Consider the following 23,345-nt stretch of genomic DNA (forward strand, 5'->3'; position numbering starts at 1 on the left):
CTCGGAGCCGGCGGACGCGCTCGTCGTTCACATTTATAAAGTCTTTACCTTGAAGGTTAAAAGATGTGAAAGAAAAAGGAGGGGACGTGGGGGAGTGGGCAGAACAGCTCCCGAGCTCCCACCCACCCCCGTTCTACCTCCTCGAGCTCTCCCTCCCCCCCGTGTTGGTAAAATAACCACGCCACCCGGGCTGAGGGGGCGGGGTGAGCCGGGCGGGAGTGTAAGAAAGCAGATGTCCCCGCTGGCAGCAGCCTCAGCCTCCGGGGAAAGCTGCGCCGGGGGGCCCTCCCGAGGACATTCACCTCCCACTTCTCAGGCTTCCCGCTCACAACTGCCTCGCCTCGGCGGGGGTGTTTTTTTCAGACTCAGCGTTTCGCGTGTGCAGCTTTTTTACCTGGGAGCTGTTCTTACCCGGCCACGCTTAGCAGATGTCAAGACGCAGCCCCTGCACGACTCAGTCATCAGAGACAGAGGGGAGGCCTGGAGGGCGCCCACTCCACCTGACGCTGCAGCCAGCGCCGCCCCTGCAGCGCCCGAAGGAGCCCGTTCTCCAGGCCGCCTCCCGCGGGGCCCCAGGGGGCTTTTGTCCCGCAGAAGTTGGTAGTCCCAGGACCCAAAAGGAAACGAGGGCTCCCCGCTCTTTCTACACACGCGGTGGACGTGGGAAAAGAGTGAGGAGGGGTCAGCGGCTCACGGTCATTGGAGTCACGTTCTGGGCTGTACTCTCTGTGGGTTGTCAGTAGTCTAGGTGTCAACTGTGGGAGAGGGGCTTTCCTCTCCCAGAAAAGGAGAAAGAAAAAGAATCCCCTTTCGCGATAGGTACAGTGGTATATTCTGGCTGGTACTCACTGGAGTGTTTTTATTTTTAATTTTGTGTGTGTGTGTGTGTGTATGGGGTGGGAGAAGGGAGAGGGGAGGCTGGGTGGGTGGAGGTTGGGGGGGAGGGGGAGACTGGGATAATTGTCTAGGCATTTCCATTCAGACCCAGTGGCAATGAAAGATGTACATGCCTCAGACACCTTCACAGTGAATACCTAATAACCACTATGTCACCTTGGTGAGGAAGATGTCAGTGTGATGTGCTTGGCACCCTGAGAAGTTGAGGCACTGCTCTCATCCTTCCTCAAGTTAAGGCTCTTCACTGTGGCACAGGGGCCTGCTCCAATTCCCTCATCCTAAACCCTCCAGCTTTTCCAAACACATGTTCCAAAGAAGGCTTAAATTTCTGTTTTGAGAGTTGCAAATCAATGTTTACTTCATAAAATGTAAGTCATGCCTCAACCATTTTAAAAAATTGGGGGTGGGGAGGGAGGGAAGAGAAACCTAAAAGAATTACAGGGAAGGAAATGAGGGGAAGCATCATTTTAAACATTTTGCAGCCTTCTGAACTGGTATCTTCTCAAATGTCTTCCAGTGGCTATCAACCAGGCTCTAACAATGAGTAACAAATTTATCAACAAGAATGTGAATATTACTAATATAAATTAATAAATATGGATAGCTTTACATTTGCTCCCTCCCATTAAATACATGTTTCTTTAGTTAGTTTGAAAAGTAATTTAAAAATTCAAGTGAGCTACTATTTGTAATAAAATATCACCTGATCTGGTATCACTCTTCTAACAAGTTACTGGAAATAAAACATGCATTTTATAAACTTCCCAAAAATGTGTTTTATTTCCTTTACATTTTGTTACTCAGGAACAAAGAACACATTAATGATCACTATATAAGTAACTCTTTAAATACTTAATTCATTTCATCATGTAGCTACACCGAAAAAATTAAAACCAAGTATATTATTTAAAAAAATCTAAAGTGTTTAAATAGTTTTACTAGTGATTTTATCACTGGGCAACAAATGTCTTAGATTTTGTATTTAGATGCTCATGTTGTCTGCTATTTTCTATTATAGGTTTATTAAAAAAGAACATCACATAGAGCACAAATAATTTAAAAATTTTAATGAAAACAAATGAAACATTTGACATCACCAAATTCAATAGATATAACTAGGATTCCAAGCAATAAGCTTAGATAGTTGAAGCATACATAAATTATGGTCATACAATTCTGTAAGTCACATACATAATTTTGAATTATGGTAATAAACACTGTAAACATGAACACAATCAACTGCAATTTGATCTTTTAAAAGATAATAAAGGAGGGTTACAATATAAGTTTAGAAAAAATTCAAATATCTGTGATTTTTCAATAAATGATCTTGAACTAACTTTGCAATCAAGTATCTACAGTATTACAAACCCCAAATCATCACATAGAACCGTGATATGTCTGTTTTCAAATGCGTCTTAAGTCTCCTCATTAAAGTGTGAATTAAGATGCCGGAGGAAATCCCCCATGGAAGTAATGGATGGCGGGAGAACTTCGTGACAGAATTCACATACTCGAGGTATATGCAGTTCTGAGCCTGTGCGACTTAGTACCGATGATAAATCACTGTCTTGTTTAGGAAAGGGTTTCCAAACAGGCTGCAGGAAACAAAGAAAAACATTTCCTGTTATTTGTATTTAAAATCAATTTTCATTGAATTTCAAATTCAAATAGTTTGAATGGGTATGTGCATATATATGAATTCCCTAATATGAAAGCAAATTACCTTTCCATAAAGTTAGCGTGAGACATGACTCAATTCTCTTTTTCGTAAGGGGTACAACTAAACTGTGATTAAAAAATCACTTAAAATACACTTTCATGTACTTTATCTTCACATATTTAAAAATCTTCCAACTTTAACACCAGCATATTTTAATACCAGTACCACAAAGGCAGTAGTTTTAGAACAAGTTAATAACTGAGACTTTAAAAATTAAATTCTACCTTTTCTATTTTACAATAGAAACCTTAAATTATAGGGCCTAATTAATTAATAATAATACATAGTCCACTAGACATAATATGTATATATACATGCATTGTGATGAAGAAAAATTCAAATTTCACTACCTATAAACAAATACATAATGAATAAATTATATGCAATTTTTTTTCATTTTTGAAAAGTTTTTTTCTTTGAAACTACTAAACAAATTCCATTGGTTATTTGTTTTTTTAAAATCACAAACATTTAGCTCTAGCTGGTTTGGCTCAGTGGATAGAGTGTCAGCCTGCTGACTGAAGGGTCCCAGGTTTGATTCCAGTCAAGGGCACATACCCGGGTTGTGGGGGGTCAATCCCCGGCGGGGGGCATGCAGGAGGCAGCCAATCAATGATTCTCTCTCATCACTGGTGTTTCTCTCTCTCCCATTCCCTTCCTCTCTGGAAAAAAAAAATATATGTGTGTGTGTGTGTGTGTGTGTGTATATATATATATATATATATATATATATATATATATATATATATAAAGAAAACACACAAATATTTAATCATTCAACAAAATCTAACACCTGATTTATTCTTTCTTATTTTGCTCCTGTTATATAGTGCATAGTCTGGCCTTCTTTATTCCTTTTAGTGGCTGAATAAAGTGAAACCTGTTAATAGTTACCTAATTAAAGACTTATAGAAAATTGTAATTCAATAAAACTATAAGCAGCACATAAACACCCTTAAATAACTGAATTTATTTGTAAAAAAAAAAATACTAGAAGGGCAAGGAAAAGCCTTTTAGCTCCATAGGAGGTGCGCAATAAATACTTGTTGATTGGACTATCTTATTTTCCTAAAGTGTTGCAAGCCAAATTATTTTTTAAACTTGCTGTCTTACCTTGCATAGATGAATTACCTTGACATACCTAAATTCTGATAGTTTGAGGAAAATCACCTCAAAAAGTCAATTTAAAGAGACACCTTTGTGCTCCTATTACGAATATGTTTTTAAAGTAATAGCCTAGTTCAACATCTAATACAGTGTTAGTTTTCATTCCCTCAATCAATCTCTTTCATTCTAGTTAGCCAATCATTTACAAAAACAGTATATGCATCACTAGTTGAAACATTTAGATAGTATGGAGAGCTAATAATAACACTGACTCAATTTCTTTTGTGAGAAGTGGTAATTTTATTACATAAAACAGTAATATCTGAAACATACATTTTGAAATAATTTTTGAAAAAAACTTTTTCATGATAAAGAAGCAGTAATAATTTTGAGTATATAAGCAAATGTCTAGTTAGCTAGATTTAAATTTTACTGCTTGCAGTTTAAACAAAAAGTACAATTGATTACTACCTACCACCCTAATGGGAAATTGATTTAGATATAAATAAAAAAGGCATGCTAAAATAATTACTATTAAGATCTATAAAATACTAAGAAACAGACTTAGAAGCAATTTAGTTTCTCAATTTGGTGAGCCAATCTTCTACTGCAATTTATCTTCAAAATCCGTATTTATCTTTGTTAGGAGCTATTAAGATTTGATCTCATAAAATTCCGATGGGGTCCCAATGACTGACTCAGCAAAAGTTGGAAGAAAAGAAAGTCACACAGAGGAAAAATAAGCAAGATATATTGTAGATTTTGTAATGACAGCTGAACGTATTAAAAAAGTGTTCAGTAATAATGATTGATAAAAAGTAAAAATTTGAAAGATGTAACCACAATTTTGCTCCTCTGTTATTTCAACTCAAGAATTTTGTATTTATCATACTAGCTTTATTAATACAAATAAAATAGAAAAATATTTAAAAAAAACCCATCTTAAGAAATAGTTTTTCAATCCTAAACTGGACCATGGCCTTTAAAACAAACTAATTTTGCCTTTCCTGACAAAATATCAATTATCTAACCTTATGCACTGTGTCTTGTGACAGCTCAACACCAATTCTCCTGCATTTTTTAAGCTGAATACTTTTCCATCAAGTTGTAATCACATACCAGCTGTTTCCCTGCTCTATCATAGAAAGCAAATGCACAATGCAGGGTGCCATCTACTGAAACATGAATGCACAGGCTAACTAGCTAGTAAAAGAACAAGCAAGAAATATAATGGAGAAAAAAGTAACAAGCATTAGAACTGATGCATTTCACAGCTCCACAGGAATTCTACTTGCAATAAATGAAATTGCTTAATTTGCTTCATTTAGTAGTAACTTATCACTAAGACTATGATATGAAATAAGGTACAAAGTAGAACATAAGTGAGTTTTAATTAAATTTTATTGTCAGAGATGCCTAATTTTCCTCACTACTAAAATATACCACAGCTTGGCTATTGCATCCTTTGTATGCTGATTTAAAAGTCTATAACCTATCAGAGTACTTACAAAGCCAAAGGGTATTATTCATCAAGTTGTTTAAGACAAAGAGAAATCAAACAAATGTCTGCAAGTTATATAGACATTTACACCAATCTGTATTTTCATGAGTGTCTGTTTATTTTAACAATTATATATTTTCACTTGCCTTCAGGCATTAATAACTTTTTTTTTTAACTAAAAAAATTATCCTGTAATAGTACCTGAATAAAAAAGATGGTAGGAGTGGATAGGGGGGCATTAAGAAGTCCTCGAGTTTTAGGAACATTAAAGTATTTAATTAAAATCATATATATGCAGAGACTATTAAAAATATGTTAGGCTGCATGTTCAGTGCCAGATTAGAAACCAAAACCAAAACTGAACTGTACAAATCTATGCACTGCATAATTGAGAATGTAATAGGATTATTAGTTGAAAGATAGATTACTTATTTTGATAAATGGGAATATGTAATGCAATTATTTACTTATGAAACATTACAGATTCTTGTAGAGATGAGTATGATCTATACAAACTGTTAAATAGAGAAATACCATTTGTTTCACAGTATGAAATTTAAAAAAGAATCCTATTATAACACTGATGCTGAGTGAAAGAGCTCTGTAAAGGGACTAAGAAAGTGACACATGCTCGATATGGATAAGGCTTACGTGTATTTTAAAACGTGCCGTAAGTTTTAAGGTACTTTATAATAGAGCTTTCCCATATTCATCTTTAATAATTTCATATCATTTATTATAGAGCTTGGATCTTTTATTGGGAGCTTAAATTGGTTAGTCATTAGTTTAAAAGGATGTCCGATAATCTGAAAGAGATGCATATCTGTGCCTGTTTGGCAAAATGTGTGTCCACACATAATATACTTGTTAATGCAAAAACGTTACCTGCTGTGGTCCTCGGATAGCTTTTCCTGGGGAATCAAGTGAAGGAAAAGGTGTATGAGACAGGTCCTCAAGTGGTAATGTATTTACATACAATGTATTATGGTCTCCAGGTGGCAAACACGGAGCTCTATCCAGAGTGGTCCTGATACAAGTGTTTACAAGATTTGAGGATTCTGTATTGTCAGTTGTTTTAAGGTTTTGTATAGCTGAAGCTATGGGGTCAACTCTCTGAATTTCAAATAAAGTTTCTTCTGTTTTAGCAAAGTTTCCTGGGTCGTCTCTGATATCGATATTGAATTTATCCTGGCACACAGCCTCAGACGTGGCAGGACCAAGGACGTTGGGTCTTTCTGGAGTGCTATGCAAGAAAGTAGAGTCACTGTCCATAGGTGGAAACTTGACATTGAATTTAGAAAGTGATTCAAAGGAGGTGTCTTCTTCATCTTGGCCCAGTCCTCTTGGTGTGACAGATGTGATGCAGGATGCACTTCTATTTATATCATCGTTAGCCTGAGGCTCAAACAGCGCTTCTTGTTTATCTGCTTTATCCGTACACTGTATAGGCACCGAGCACTGTGTTTCTGCAGAGAAAAGAACACACAAGGAAAACAGTCATATTCCAATCATTCTTAAAAATCTGAATTCAATTAGCCTTGGACAGATGAACATTATTTTTTTCTATTGGTTTTTATAGGAACTGAAGACAACTGTGATTTTTTACATTTGCTACCGTTTTACACAGAAATATTAGCATTTTCTGGTGGGTGAACTGGAACATGCTTATTAGCTGCAGTTTAACTGCTTTGTCTTTTTTTCCCCAGGTCTTTTGCTGTAAGCTTTGCATCTTGTTCACAGTTCTACTCTTCTACACTTAAAAAAAAAAAACAACCAAAAAACGTTTGCTTGTAATGTATACATTTAAACATTTTGTCAGGAAGAGAAGCTGCAACTGCGAGCTTGCTTATTAGACAAATACCTTGTTAAAAGGGAAAATCCTTACAAGATTACACACACACACACACACACACACACACACACACACACACTACAGATTAAAAATCTATATAATTAGGTCATTCATTTCCCCTAATATCACTGTGTGACAGTATATCACCAATCTATTTAGCCATTGTCTACTCTCAATAATCTATGTGAGAGAGTGGTGGAGGAGGAGGTGGGGATTGGGGAGAAAGAAGAGTGTAGAGGCAAAAGAAGGATGAAATTTTGGAATGCGGGTACAGAAAATTATATATGAATATATAAAATCTCATCTTATAGATTTAAAACAAAGGCCTCTGTAGATAACAGGTAGACATCAGGTAGATAGATACCAGGGCCTCTGTAGCTCATTTACCTAGAAGTCACTTGTCCAACCATTCCAGCTCTCTAGGACTTAGGCAAAGCTAAAAAGTAAGTAAATGGAGCTTCTCAGGAGTTAGAATTAGAGTTTCAAGCTCCACAGATATATGCGTTTTGCTCTTATTCTCATTTTAGATTTATTCTAATAAGCTTGATGATGTTTCCCTAGCTCAGTGGTCAGCAAACTCATTAGTCAACAGAGCCAAATATCAACAGTACAACGATTGAAATTTCTTTTGAGAGCCAAATTTTTTAAACTTAAACTATATAGGTAGGTACATTGTTATTAACTTAATTAGGGTACTCCTAAGCTGGCCTTTGCTAAAAACTCAAGGGGCCAAAGAGCCGCATGTGGCTCGCGAGCCGCAGTTTGCCAACCACTGCCCTGGCTCATAGCTGGTTAGAAGCAGCATATTAAAAGGTATGCATATGAGTTGTTGAAGGCAGATATACTTGTCAACAAGAGCTGAAGGCAGGAGAGGAGACAAGAAAAACTAAAAAGCAGATATAAGAACTCAGAAAACACTAGTCTTGTTTAGGGCCAGCAGGGGCTACATTTTTCAATGAAAAAACAAACAACCCAAAACAAAAAAACAATGATCAAAGCGCTCTCCATGTTGATGACCCTGAGACATTAGAAAAGGCTCCATTATGCTCTACAATGTTACTTCAAGAAGGCAGTGAGGTTGGAAGTTGATAACATACTAGTATTTTCATTAAATGGGCAAACAATAAAAATTAAAAACGATTATCACTTTAACAAGGTAAATATCAATGAAGTTGTACATTCACAAATGGAAAATTGACCAATTTTGGATGCTGATTTAAACAGACAGTTGTACAAAGAACCTTGCACAGTATCTATCCAGGTTAATAGATACTTAACAAATGTCAGTTCCTTCCCTCCTCTTGGGTCTTTGCCGTCTCATAGCAAATTACATTTCAATAATCCAACTGTTTGGTCCCTCTGTTATATACCTTTTATATTTTTTTAATACAAACCACCTTCTCTTGTTAGATTATTATAATAGCCTTTGAACTGCTTCCCTGCCTCTAAATTTATCTCATATTTAATCCATTCTCTACATCCCCCACTCCCTACCGCCTTAATGTTTCTAAAGTGCACATCTGGTCCTATTACCTTCCTAATAAAACCTTTTCATGGCTCTCCATGATCCCCAGCCCCTAGTCATCTCTCCACTCTCTCATATTCACTATACCTGTCTCACATCTTACTCTGGCTATAGTGAACTTTGGTAGAGTGCTCCAAAATAGATATGCTCTCTTCTTTTGTGGTTTTTGCACATGTTGTGTAGACTACCCGGTGTCCCAATCCACTACTCTTTGTCTAATTCTTATTTGCTTTTCATTCCTTGGCTTAAATATTAATTTATCTTGATGGCTCTTCTGGCTTCCCAAGACTGGTTTAGGCATGACTCAGGTGCTCTGCGGACTAAACACTCTGTAGGTTTCTTAAGGTTCTAAACTATGTTTTGTTTTCCACTATTCCCAGTACCTTGCCCAGTGCCTGGCACATAGTAGGCCCTCAATAAATGCATTCTGAATGAATCTGTATTCTCTTCCCCACAGAACTAGGTATAAGAATCTACATTTACTAGAAAATCTGGCCTAGGAGTGGTACAGTAATTGAGATCAAGCTCAATTGTTTAGCAAGATTTCTTTGTCTGTTGAGGTTCTTAAAGTCCATTAACTCTCAAGTAGTCATTTTCCTAGTAGTACATTTAAGAGTGGCAAGAAATTCTAGGAAACAGTACTTCCTTTGTAGATTATACTTGCTAATTGCAAATAATAAGGAAAACCAACAGTTAAGCACCCAAATTCTGTATCACCTGAGAAGGAAGAAACACTTATCAAAATGACTGTAACAAGAAGAGTCTGCTATTGCTGATAATGCCAACATTAACAGTGCTTCTATGTGCTATGCATTATTATAATAATTGTATATACACAAATTCATTTAATATTCAAAATAATCACGTGGTAGATACTATATTATCCCCACTTTACCAATGAGGAAAGGAGGCATGCATGGAGAGGTAATTCCAAGGCACTTGGCTCATGGATGAGTGCGAGATGTGGCACTGGGACCCAGGCAACCTAAGTCTAGAGCCTGTGCTCTGGACCATTATGCTAAGTTGAACATGCCAGTTTCCATACACAGAGTCAACAAAATGACAGAAATGTGCTGTGAATTTCTTTTCCTACCCTCCCTGTGAACAAAACACGAAAAACCCAAACAGCTGTATTAAAGCAGTTATTTCTTTCAGCATAGCTACCTGGCATAGATCAGTCACATTAAAAAAAAAAATCTTCTGAATTAATCTGCTCAAGCAATGAAAGTTACTTTCTACAAAAAAACAACAACAAAAAACCCCAAACAATTTAGCCCAGCCCACATGGCTCAGTGGTTGAGCGTTGACCTATGAACTAGGAGGTCACAGTTCCATTCTTGGTCAGGGCACATGCCCAGGTTGTGGGCTAGATCCCCAGTGTGGGTGTGCAGGAGGCAGCTGATCAATGATTCTCTCTCATCATTGATGTTCCTATCTCTTTCTCCCTCTCTTTTTCTCTCTGAAATCAATTTAAAAAATTTAAACTTAAGATTCTTAAGGCTTCTAGAAATCCAAGTTTAGAAAACTTAAAACTCAAATAAGGTACAATAAAGCACTAACAGTGTACTGAGAAACATGATCAGGTGAGCAAATTGCTTTTCTATTTTGTTTAGTTCAAGAAAACTTATTATTGCAGGGGAAAAATATAAAATAAGAAATATTTTTACATTTTTAAAATTTAAAAGTACAGGCTGTCCACTGAGACTATTTTACAGTTTAACTTGTATATCGCCAAAATAAAAAATCCGATGGTTGTTTATGACCCTCTAATCCAATTATTCTTTTGCTCCAATCTCCACTGAAATAGAACCTTCCTTTCCATCAAATAGTGCTTTTTTTGAAGCTACATTTGCTTAAATATACATTTTATCTTTATTCCTTCTCAGGGCTATTGCCATATGTGGGTGAAAAGGAAACGAAAGTAATAAAAAGGAAACAAACAAGTCTACTAACAGCAATTTTCACGAATTATATGTTTATTTAAAAGTAAAAATCAAATGTTAACAAAAGAAACACAGGGACAATAACATTAAATGTACTTTGTTCAGATGTATTATGCAAATCACATTTGAAATAGTTCCTTTATGCTTTTTCAAAATAGTGTTTTATCCTTGAAAAACATGCCTAGACATCTTTTTCCAAAACATTTCTTTTTTTTTCTTTCCCCTTTTGATCTACTACTGTCAACAGCCCAATATTTGATATTTTGGTTTCTGTTTGGACCCAGCAAAACTTCAGTGGAATCTGTGGCACAACAGAATTAAAACATTTCAAGAATAATGTTATATTTATTATTTGTGATAGTTAATATAAAGCGTAAGAATAATGTTAGGAAGCAGCTTTAATGGGGAAGAAATTGAAGTTAAACACTCAGTGTTCTAGTTGACAGATACATACTAGATTTAGACCTGTGCAATTTAAAAATGGTCAAAGTATTAAGCCATTGATAATGTGGTAAGGCCAATGAATATATCACCATTTCAATGTTTTGATAAGATGTTAATGTTCAAAAAAGCATGTTTATGAATTCCAGGTACTACTTCTCTATAGCTAGTATATATATATTTTTAAAATATATTTTTGGCAATAAGAACGTCAAACCTCAGGGAAGGTAGGGGAAGGTGCGGGTAAGGGGAGAGATCAACCAAAAGATTTATATGCATGCATATAAGCCTAATCAATGGACACAGACAACAGGGGGGTAGGGGCATGAATGGGAGGTGGGGGGTTATGGGGGAATAAGGACACATATGTAATACCTTAATCAATAAAGAAATTAAAAAAATATTTTTTCATTGATTTTTTACAGAGAAGAAGATCAATGAGAGAGAAACATTGATCAGCTGCTTCCTGCACACCTCCTACTGGGGAGGAGCCCACAACCAAGGTACATGCCCTTGACGGGAATTGAACCTGGGACCCTTCAGTCTGCAGGCTGACGCTCTATCCATTGAACCAAACCGGTTAGGGCTATAGCTAGTATATTTTAAGTAAAAATAATTCTTTCGCTTCATAAGTACCTAGTGTTTTTAGTTGGCACAGATTAATCAATCTCTAACAAACATGACAAAAATTAAGATGAAAAAATTACTTTGGAGAGGTAAGAAGAGAGGAGAAGCAATACATTATGTCTATCTACAAAGACTGTTTTGTTTTTCCAACACAACATGGTGTCCTTTTTCTGAAAATAAAATGGCAGTAGTAAGCAAAAGTGAATTTACACTACAGAATGACTTTTAAATAGCATAGATATAAGAGCTATAAGAAATGGAAAGTGATCTTTAATTAAAGGGGTGTTAGCACTGCTGCAACATCTTTCAGAGTGAAAACTGTAAATCACACCTCTTGGAAATTGCATACAGAATATCTCAAATCACAAGGGTAAAGGAGAATTTATCATAACTGATCAGTTTACCTTCCTTTTGTTTACATAGGTGCTTGGTAGCCAGGTTCAATCCCCAGAATTTTGCTATTCATATGAACTACTGATGCAAACACCAGGAAGCCAGTCTGAGGTTTTAGCAAAGGGTGGAGCTTTTAAAAAAAAACACCGCAACACGTGTAAAACAGATGTTCCTTTTAAGTTATTTTTAATACTAAGTTTGTACTTTGTGCCTCCAACAGAACTGGCCTCACAAAATGTGTAATGTTTACTTTTCAAACCAAATTACAAGCATCTATCTATAGTGTTCAATTAACTTTCAGACAGAAGTTAAAAACAAAGCTGATGTTATAATGTAACTCAGCTCATATATGTTAGCCTTTTGCACTCGGATGTCGAGTGTGACTCGACACGGTTAGCATCGGTAGCCCATCCCTTCCCTCCCTCAATCCCTCCTCCTTTATTTGGGCTTTTCTTACATTAAATAAATAAGTTTGTATGAAAAGAAACTCCAGTTTTTTATTCCACTGCCGCGCTTTGTAAAATCTGGGGTATTTAAAAAATTAAATCCCGAGTAGAATAAAGGAATCGAGAAAAAAGCAAGTGAGTGCAAAGGATTAGTGCAGTTATAAGATTGCTTACTAACATATAAATTAATGTTTTATAAGACTCCAGAAAAGCAACTAAAAACTATGAGAGATATACCCTATATTTATTTTGTACTTTTTCCAAGGTGAAACTTCTCATTAAGATGATTAGTAATTATGTCATTCAATTTAATCTACTATATGTATCACACACAAAATAGAGGGAAAAAGCCAAGAAATTACATAAAATTATACATGACAAAACATAAAGAGCACTTAAAATATTTCCATAATAAAAAAGAAATTTCAACCAATAAAATTAATATTATCAATAATATTAATATTACATTAAGTCAAACCTTACCAGCTGCAGTGGCTGGGACATTAAGTTTGCTTAAGTGGTCTTTTTGAGCTTTTGCTAGCATGCATATTCTATGAAATTCTTCTTTCAGATCCCAGAAAGTCTTCTCTATATAACTCCTAAAAATAAATCAATATTTAAAAATTTAAGGATATTTCTTCAAATATTCTTTAATCATAATTAAAGTTATATAGCACATATTTATGTATCATAAAATAATTACTGAAAAGTTAAAGTTAAAAAATGTTTTCAATTCCTAGAAAATATCCCCAAAAATAATTCTAATGTTTGGAGAGCCAGGCACAAAGTAAGTGAAAAATGACAAGTTCTAATACATAAAGGTAGGGCAGACTAACATATGTACTTACTCATAAATCACACTTATGCTGGCTGTCTCATTCACACATTAGAAATATTAATGCATTGACTTTTGTTCTCTGTAAGCTTCTTAAGTAGAAGAAAATTAAATATTCCTTACTTTGATAAAGTTCACATTAAGAGCCATTGTATAAAACAATGTGGCTATAATAGCTGTTCTAGAAATTCTTAATATAAAATACTAATGCTTTAGAAAATTCAATTTTTAGATTCACCTCTGCTCTAAATTGTCTAACTTATTTAGGTTATTTTCACATTCAGGAGACCTGGATTAGTCTTTTGTAGTTCTAAGAGGCTGCTATTTTCTTACAACTGCTAATATTTACAAAATATGTAAGTAAAAATATACTTTAACATTTATAATTTTCAGAGTTGGCAAAAAAAGAGATATAGAACTACCTTTCATGGAATAAAGGAATGTCAAAACTCCTTGGTGAAGTTTCTTTTCTAGGAGAAGAAACCTCTTGTCTTCTTTCCTTAGAGATACAAAATAATTAACACTTTAAATTGCTTCTAAACTCAAATGAGAATGGGTTAACAAAAAACACAATGGAAAATTTAAATTCCTCATTGAAAAATAAGTTTAGGTAGCTTATAGATATATAATAGACTTTCCCCCCCTTTAAATGAAAATAAGGGGAAAAGGAAAACAAAGGTAGAAAAATAGGATGAAGACAAAGTATTTCTGTTCAATTATTTCCAATACTGATAATTCAAGAAATTTCCTCAGACCCACCTATTGATCAAAATTGCTACTCTGATCACTAGTAGCACCTGAAAGGACCAGAAAGTTTAGGCGGAGAAAATGTGTGTGTGTGTGTGTGTGTGTGTGTGTGTGTATACACTTCTTTTCCACTAGCCCATACATTTAAATCAATGTCTGTATTTTGTTATATATTCTTTGCTGGGGAATGCAGCTGTATTAGAGGAAGAAACCAAGCAACAGCTCCTTACATTTAACAAGCATTTTAAAGATAGAGCAATTTATGTATTTAAGCTTCTTTAACAAAGTCCTTGCCTTTCACTCCCACCCTGTGGCTTACACTGGTATTACATTTATTCTGACATTTAAAAGTCAACATTGAAAAATGTGATATAATCATGTATTGTATGGTTTAGATTTTAAAAATATTTGCAATCATACCTAAAAAACTTTGTGTGCCTTATAAAGCTATAAACTGACAAATTCCAAGATGTGAAGTAGTAATATACAATCATAAATTATAATTCAGACAAAATGGTTAAGGACTTAAATTTAAGTTCAAACCAGTGGACATTTATTTTTAGTGACTTTAAAGATTTTATTCAGTTAAGGTCATCGTAGCTTTTATGTGATTTTACATCACTGTTTCTTATCATCTGAGTATATCTCCTTTTAATCTTGCTTTTCAAAAAGTTCTTTCAATTTCATAGGAGTCTCATTTGTTCTTTAAGAAAGACTTGATTCCTGTTTTTCTTAAAATTAATATCTTCTCCAATTTATTTCAGTGTATTGCTCTACTTTTCCTGCTTTTTATAATATACTAGAGACCCAGTGCATGGATTTGTGCACTGGTGGGGGGTGTGGCCTGTGGGGATAGGCCAGCTGCAGGAGCACTGCTCATCCCAGTCAGCTGAGTGGCTGTGGGCCCACCCTCTGGGCGGCTGCTGAATGAGGAAATTAGTCTGAGCTGATATTTCAGGGTAATGTCTTGGGTAAAGGCGGGTTCTGTGTCCTGGAGGAACCTGGCAGAGAGCTTTGCACCCCACAGCCACTTGGTGAATGTCCTTGATGTGTGATGCCAGGTCGGTGAGACCTTTGGGGATGTTCAGGGTAGCCGTGCTCCAGGATCCTCACCCATAAGGACAGCCTCCCCAGGGGTTCCACAGTCACGTCCCCTCTTGCCATCTGCCTATGCCAGCTCCCCACACTCTTTCCAGAACACACCTTAGGGGGCCTGCATCAGCTGGTGGGGTCAGGCCAGAGTCTGGATTGTCTCAGGTATTTGATAGGTGCAGAGACTTGGCCTCACCCTGAGCCTGCTAGTGGTTGCTTCTGCTGCGGGAGTAGCTGCTCATCCCGGTCAGCCAAGTGGCACTCCCACTGTGGGAGCGCACACTGACCACCAGAGGGCAGCTCCTGCATTGAGCGTCTGCCCCCTCGTGGTCAGTGTGCGTCATAGTGACTGGTCAACTGGTTGTTCTGGTCATTCCGCTGTTCGGTTGCAGGGCTTTTATATATATTGATATTTTCCAGCTTTTCTAATATACATTCCTAAATACCAGTGTTTGCTTAACATTTCTAAAGTAGAGTATTACTTTAGTAATTAGTAAAATAAAATCTTGGCAACCCAATTTATGATTTTATGTATTATACTAGTGACCCGGTGCACAAAATTTATGCACATTAAAAGGGAATTAGAGAAAATATTTTAATATTGCCATTTGCTCTTTCTCTATAATAGAAGTGTCAGAGATGAAAGAAAATTAGTAAAATGTATATGAAAATCTTCCTTCTGTCAAGAGTCGGGGGCATGCCACAAGAACCAGAGTCAAGGCTCTGCCCACCCACATGCGCCTCAAAATCATGGGAGACCCAGACCCGGCCGGCCCCACCCCTGTCAAGCCCCGCCAGGTGGGAGGGCACGGCCTCAGGTCACATGGCCTGGAGTCAGGGGCGCGGTCTGAGGTCCCCTGGCCCAGGCTGGGGGTGCACAGCCTCAGGTCTTCCGGCATGGCTCCAGGTTAGGGGGCACAGCCTCAGGTCCTCCACCCAGCGCTGGGGTGGGGGGTGCACCCTGAAATCCCCCGTCAAGCCCTGCAAGGTGGGGGGCACAGCCTGAAGTCCCCCAGCCTGGTGCCGGGGAAGGGGGGGGACGCAGCCTGAAGTCCCCCGCCTGGTGCTGGGGCGGGGGGCGCGGCCTGAGTTCCCCTGTCAAGCCCCACCAGGCGGAGGGGCGCAGCCTCAGGTTCCCTGTCCCGGCCCAGCGCCATGCAGTCTCAGGTCCCTGGTGATTGCTTGTTAAGGCTCGTTATGGGAACTCAGCCTCCGATGTGGGCACAGCCATCTTGTTATGGTGTGATGGTCAATTTGCATATTCCCTCTTTATTAGTCAGACTGAGGTAAAATAAAGATCATTTCCTGCTACATACTTTTAAAAAAAAATTCTTTATTGTTCAGATTATTACTGTTGTTGCTCTTTTTTACCCCCCACTGTCCTCATCCATAGGTGCGTGATTTTTGTCCAGTCTCTTCCTGCACCCCCACACCCCCTTCCCCCCGAGGATTGTCAGTCCACTCCATTTCTATGCCCCTGATTCTATTATATTCACCAGATTATTCTGTTCATCAGATTTTTTATTCACTTGATTTTTAGATTCACTTGTTGATAGATATGTATTTGTTGTTCATAATTTTTTTAAAAATATATTTTATTGATTTTTTACAGAGAGGAAGGAAGAGGGATAGAGAGTTAGAAACATTGATCAGCTGCCTCCTTCACACTCCCTACTGGGGATGTGCCCACAACCAAGGTACCTGCCCTTGACCCTAATCGAACCTGGGACCCTTGAGTCCACAGGCCGATGCTCTATCCACTGAGCCAAACCGGCCAGGGCTGTTGTTCATAATTTTTATCTTTACCTTTTTCTTCTTCCTCTTCTTAAAAAATACCTTTCAGCATTTCAAATAATACTGGTTTGGCGGTGATGAACTCCTTTAGCTTTTTCTTATCTGTGAAGCTCTTTATCTGCCCTTCAATTCTGAATGATAGTTCTGCTGGGTAATCTTAGTTGTAGGTTCTTGCTATTCAACACTTTGAATATTTCTTGCCACTCCTTTCTGGCCTGCATAGTTTCTGTTGAGAAATCAGCTGACAATCGTATGGGTGCTCCCTTGTAGGTAACTAACTGTTTTTCTCTTACTGCTTTTAATATTCTCTCTTTGTCTTTTGCTTTTGGCATTTTAATCATCATGTGTCTTGGTGTGGTCCTCTTTGGATTCCTTTTGTTTGGGGTTCTCTGCGCTTCCTGGACTTGTAAGTCTATTTCTTTCACCAGGTGGGGGAAATTTTCTGTCATTATTTCTTCAAATAGGTTTTTAAAGATCATTTCCTGATGCATACTTTTTGTCTGACGAACATTTATGAATGTTTTCTTCTGGATTAAAATTGCTTCATTGAGCTTATAAAATAGTCACTCAGAAAACATTTTCACATTCACAATTTGTTTTTAAAAGTGGCAAATTTTTCTTTAGTGCTATGTGCAATTATAATATGCAATACCTTTTAGTGTGGATTAGGAAGAAAGGTCACATGCTTACCATTCAGGATGCTAAACTTTAAAAATATTATATTAAATCTATATCAACAAAATGTGAAGTAATATTAAGAGAACAGAAACATTTGACATGTTAAACAAATCATAATAAAATATGTAATTAAATTCAATGGAACAACTAATCTCTTTTAAAAATTTACTACTATAAGTTCTCGATATGAAAAACAATTATTTCATTAGGAGCTAGAAAAAAACAAAAAGAAATACTCTGTAATTTGAACCTAAAAATGAAGGCAGTTACAGAAAGTGATAAAGACTATTTCAATTGTCAAATTACTGATGATTTTTATATAAATTAGGAATAACTGCTTCTGATGCTAAAGAAGCTTTAAAAGGGGAGAAGATGTAGGAAAAGTATGATAAATCTTTGCCTTCTCAAATAACTAATGTCAACTTATTTCTATGATGTTAAGATTTGATTACTGGTGTGGATGAATTTATCTGGAAAAGATTCCTTGGGTGTACTGGCAGGGGATAAGGAAGGACTCACTCTGAGGAATTTTTACTATTCTTTGGAGTTAGAAATACAGCTCTGCTTACTATTATTTTTGAAGAAAAGTATTACTGATTGTTCTAAGCAATGTACTTCCCCCTTTATGATTAACACCAAATAAACCTGTTGATATATTTCAAGTAAAAATTTTAGGTCCCCAACACCCCAAGAAAAAATTTTTAAAAGGCACCTTTTGACATGTTAGTTCCGTTCAAAAAAAAAAAAAAAAGAAAGAAAGAAAAAGAAAAGACAAGTAGGGTTAACCTAGAATGGATGTAGTATTTTCCATTGACACAATTTTCTGAAAATGATCATTTATTTTTTTAAAGGATTTAGGATTAGTATAGTCAATGGCAACTCTAACACTTTTTCAGAAACTCAGAATTTCTTTTCAATGCTAAATTATCTTAATGAAGATTTCTCAGTTTGTTGAGCATCCCAGAGAGGAAGTACACATTAGAAGAGATAACTTGTATTTTCCTTTCTACTCTCAATATTATACAAATGGATTCTGCATTGCAGGAAGTTGAAGTCATTACAACTTCAAATAAGAAAGCAAGCGAGAGCCCTAACCGGTTTGGCTCAGTGGATAGAGCGTCCGCCTGAGGACTGAAGGGTCCCAGATTCGATTCCGGTCAAGGGCATGTACCTTGGTTGCGGGCACATCCCCAGTGGGGGGTGTGCAGGAGGCAGTTGATTGATGTTTCTCTTTCATTGATGTTTCTAACTCTCTATCCCTCTCCCTTCCTCTCTGAAAAAAATAAATAAAATATATTAAAAAAAAAAAAAGAAAAGAAAGAAAGGGAGAGAACCAAGATGGCAGCATAGGTAAATAGCTGTAGTTGCTGCCTCTTGCAACCACATCAAAATTACAACTAAAAGACAGAACAACTATTGTCCAGAACCACAGGAAAGCTGGCTGAGTGGAAGTACTACAACCAGAGAGGTAAAGAAGAAAGTGCATTGAGTCTGGTAGGAAGTGGAGAGGTGTGGAACGGGCTGGCACTCGGGTGTGCTGCTTTTTTAATCAGGAGGGAGATACAAGCTCCCACTTGCTCTGAACTCCAGTTCCGGGTGAGACTCTGGGGGACCCAGACACATACGGGAGAAACTGGACTGTCTGGCATCGTGGCAGGGACACAAAGGCGGCTTTCTTTCATATGAAGGTGCTCGAAACGGTCATTGTTCCTGTGCTGGGACCTCCCCAGTGCAGGGCTGACTGGCAGCCATTGCTCTTTGCTCCGCCATGGAGAGTCCTGGAGACCTCTCTCCACTCAATTTAAAACCCCACCCAAGCTGTGCACAGTGGCTTTTGCATATGAATGGCCTGTCTTTTCTCAACCTAAAACCTGTCAAACGGGCAGCAGCTGGGTCAGGGAGCCCCAAAGCTATCAAAAGAAGGCCCAAGGCCGCACCAGCAACAGCCTGCCTTCCTTCACAGCTGGGCCTCATCTGGGCACTTTCAAACCCAATACAAAGAGGAGCAATCTGCAGATCTCTCTGTAGCTCCTGCTGGGTGGCCCCAGGCAGTGGCTGACTTTGCACCTCCTTGGAGATCCAAGAGCTGGTGTACACAGTAGTCACAGTGAGACCATACTGGATTACAACTCTTCACATCCATAAGTGACACACTCAAGGGGCAGACTCAGTGAGTACCAAAGCCCCTCTGAAGCAAGTTCTGCCCCATAAGGGTGTCTCCTGCACAGCAGCTCTTCCATTGTAGACACAACTGGTCCTCACAGCCAGTTGGCCTGGAGATCAATTCCTCCCAGTGATACCAACAGCAATCAAGGCTTAACTACAACAAGACTTTGCATACAGCCCACAAAGGGATGCACCAACAGTGTCCACCTGAGGTGATTGGGAAGGCTGAGCCACGGGGCCTTATAGGACACCTATTACACAAGGCCACTCTATCAACTCAAGGAGACTTAGCAGCTAACCAATACATAGAAACAAACACAAGGAAGCAGCCAAAATGCAGAGACAAAGAAACATGTCACAAATAAAACAAATGGAAGAAAGCAAAATACTGGATATAGAGTTCAAAACCATGGTTATATGGTTACTTAAGAATCTTCTAGAAAAATCCGAGGAACTTAGTGAGATCTTCAAGGATCTTAGTGAGAATGCCAAAAAAAAAAAAAAAAAAAAAAAAAGGAAAAGGACCAGTCAGAAAATAAGCATACACTGACTGAAATTAAGAATAATATACAGAGATTCAACAGTAGACTAGAGGATCCCAAGAATCAAGTCAGAGATTTGAAATACGAGGAAGCAAAAAACACCCAACCGGAAAAGCAAAAAGAAAAAAGAATCCAAAAAAATTAAGATAGTGTAAGGAGCCTCTGGGACAACTTCAAGCATACCAACATACAAATTATGGGGGTGCCAGAAGAAGAGAGAGAGCAAGATATTGAAAACCTATTTGAAGAAATAATGACAGAAAACTTCCTCCACCTGGTGAAAGAAATAGACTTACAAGTCCAGGAAGTGCAGAGAACCCCAAACAAGAGGAATCCAAAGAGGACCACACCAAGACACAACATAATTAAAATGCCAAGGGCAAAAGACAAAGAGAGAATATTAAAAGCAGCAAGAGAAAAGCAGTTAGTTACCTACAAGAGAGTACCCATATGACTGTCAGCTGATTTCTCAACAGAAATTATGCAAGCCAGAAAGGAGTGGCAAGAAATATTCAAAGTGATGAATAGCAAGAACCTACAACCAAGATTATTCCACCCAGCAAAACTATCATTCAGAATTGAAGGTCAGATAAAGAGCTTCCAGATAAGAAAAAGCTAAAGGAGTTCATCACCACCAAACCAATCTACACTAATAAAAGAGAAACATGCAAATTGACCATCACTCCACTACGCCCACCAGCCAATTAGAGTATGCAAATTTACCCAACAAAGATGGCGGTTAATTTGCATATGCAGACATGGAGTGAAGACTGAAGACAGCATAGAGCAGTGATGGCGAACCTATGACACGCGTGTCAGCACTGACACGTGTAGCCATTTCTGATGACATGCAGCCGCATGCCGAGGATGAAACATTTGCTGCTCCTGAGGATGAAACATTTACGACTAGAGTCTTGGAGTTAGTTTTTCCCTCAAAGTGACACACTACCTGAGTTATGCTCAGTTTTTTGGTGAAGTTTGACACACCAAGCTCAAAAGGTTGCCCATCACTGGCATAGAAGGAAGAAGAAGGAAAAGCGGAAAGCAGGGTGGCGGTGGCAGCGGGAGGGAAAGCGCAGGTGGGGAGTGGGCAGCAGTGGGAGGGAAAGCACGGGGCAGAGGCAGCGGCAGTGGCAGTAAAGAAAACACGGGGTGGCGGTGGGAGGGAAAGCGTGGGGTGGGGGGCAGCAGCGGCGGAAGGGAAGGGAAAGCACAGGGCGGCAGCGGCGGGAGGGAAAGCGCGTGCGGGGGGGGGGGGGGTGTTGGCGGTAGCGTTCAGGCCGCAGGAAGCCCTGTTCTTGCAGGAATCTTCCTGCAACGGGCCTCTAGTATTATATGAAATGCTGATGGGTATTCTTTAAGAAGAGGAGGAGCCGAAACCGGTTTGGCTCAGTGGATAGAGCGTCGGCCTGCGGACTCAAGGGTCCCAGGTTCGATTCCGGTCAAGGGCATGTATCTTGGTTGCGGGCACATCCTCAGTGGGGGGTGTGCAAGAGGCAGCTGATCGATGTTTCTCTCTCATCGATGTTTCTAACTGTCTATCCCTCTCTCTTCCTCTCTGTAAAAAATCAATAAAATATATTTAAAAAAAAAAAGAAGAGGAGGAAGAAGAAGAAAAAGGTAAAGATAAAAAATTATGAACAACAAAGTAACAACAAATACATATCTATCAACAAGTGATTCTAAAAAATCTGATGAACTGGTGAATGTAATAGAATCAGGGGCATGGAAAGGGAGTGGACTGACAATTCTCGGGAGAAGAGGGTCTGGGGGGTGCGGGAAGAGATCGGACAAAGATCTTACACCTATGGATGAGGACAGTGGGGGGCGAGGGCCTGGGGTGGGGTGGGAACTGGGTGGAGGGGAGCAATGGGGAGAAAAAAGAGGAACATCTGTAATAATCTGAATAGTAAAGATTTAAAAAAAATAAAACACTTTAGAGAGAAAATTAAAACGTTAAATACAAAAAAAAAAAAAAGAAAGCAAGGGAACTTTGAACATTATGCTTCAGGAGATTTTAAACATTAAGTCACTCACAAATAAATTTGTCTTGAGGTACTAAAACTTAAAATACTTAACATAAACTGTTCCAAGTACTAGTTTGGAAATGCTGAACTTGTGGAATGAATACTGACGTAAGAGTTTTACACGTCGTACTTTTTTTTTTTATTTTTAAAATATATTTTATTGATTTTTTACAGAGAGGAAGAGAGAGGGACAGAGAGTTAGAAACATCGATGAGAGAGAAACATCGATCAGCTGCCTCTTGAACACCCCCCCCCACTGGGGACGTGCCCGCAACCAAGGCACATGCCCTTGACCGGAATCGAACCCGGGACCCTTGAGTCCGCAGGCCGACGCTCTATCCACTGAGCCAAACCGGTTCCGGCACGTCGTACTTTTAATTTACACTTCCAGTATGGCGCTGGATAAATCGTTCAACTAAATCATTAAGATAAACCCATTTGAAAGAGTTGGAAGATATTGTAAAATGATTCCTTAAATTTTCTTTTATGTGAATAGGGAGAATTTTTAGTATATATAAAGCAATTTAAGCTTACTATATGTAAATCAATTTTCCCATCTCATAGATGGATATTATATAAAAAATATATGTTTAAGGGCTATTTGAATAAACAATAATATTTAAGAAGGAAACCCCCCCCCCCCCCCAAGTGGCCAATATTTCATTAGGCCAAAGCCAGGTTTATTCTTAATGCAAAGGCAATGGAAAATATTTTTGTGTTTGAGTGCAGGTTCTGTTAGATATCAACATCTCCCCGTCTGGGTAACTCAGTTGGTTAGAGTGTCATCCTGATAAACCAAGGTTTCAGGTTCAATCCCAGGTTAGGGCACATACAACAATCAACCAATGAATGCATAAATAAGAGGAACAACAAATTGCTGTTTCTCTCTCCCTTCCTCTCTCTCAAATCAATCACACACACACACACACACACACACACACACACACACACACACACACCAACATCTCAAAGAAAGAAATGTATATTTTCCCTAATGCCTGCTTTTAAA

At 38.1% G+C, this 23,345-nt stretch overlaps 1 protein-coding gene across 5 annotated transcripts in view; it reads right to left on the reverse strand.

Annotated features, from left to right (window-relative positions):
• Positions 1 to 1,947: 1,947 nt before the first annotated feature.
• TANK (TRAF family member associated NFKB activator) overlaps positions 1,948 to 23,345 on the reverse strand; it is a 97,572-nt gene continuing 76,174 nt past the window's right edge. For 4 of the 5 annotated variants that reach the window (XM_079782687.1, XM_079782688.1, XM_079782686.1 and 1 more), the window contains 4 exons: positions 13,713 to 13,789; positions 12,939 to 13,054; positions 6,114 to 6,694; positions 1,948 to 2,495 (listed from right to left, as the gene is read on the reverse strand). In XM_079782687.1, coding sequence (XP_079638813.1) covers positions 2,316 to 2,495; positions 6,114 to 6,694; positions 12,939 to 13,054; positions 13,713 to 13,789 — 954 coding nt within the window. In that variant the 3' untranslated portion in view covers positions 1,948 to 2,315. Of the gene's footprint in view, positions 2,496 to 6,113; positions 6,695 to 12,020; positions 12,140 to 12,938; positions 13,055 to 13,712; positions 13,790 to 23,345 lie in introns of those variants that run through there. The other variant, XR_013814106.1, reaches the window with a different exon arrangement.

Source organism: Cnephaeus nilssonii (genome assembly GCF_951640355.1).
Source record: "Cnephaeus nilssonii genome assembly, chromosome: 10".
Taxonomy (NCBI): domain Eukaryota; kingdom Metazoa; phylum Chordata; class Mammalia; order Chiroptera; family Vespertilionidae; genus Cnephaeus; species Cnephaeus nilssonii.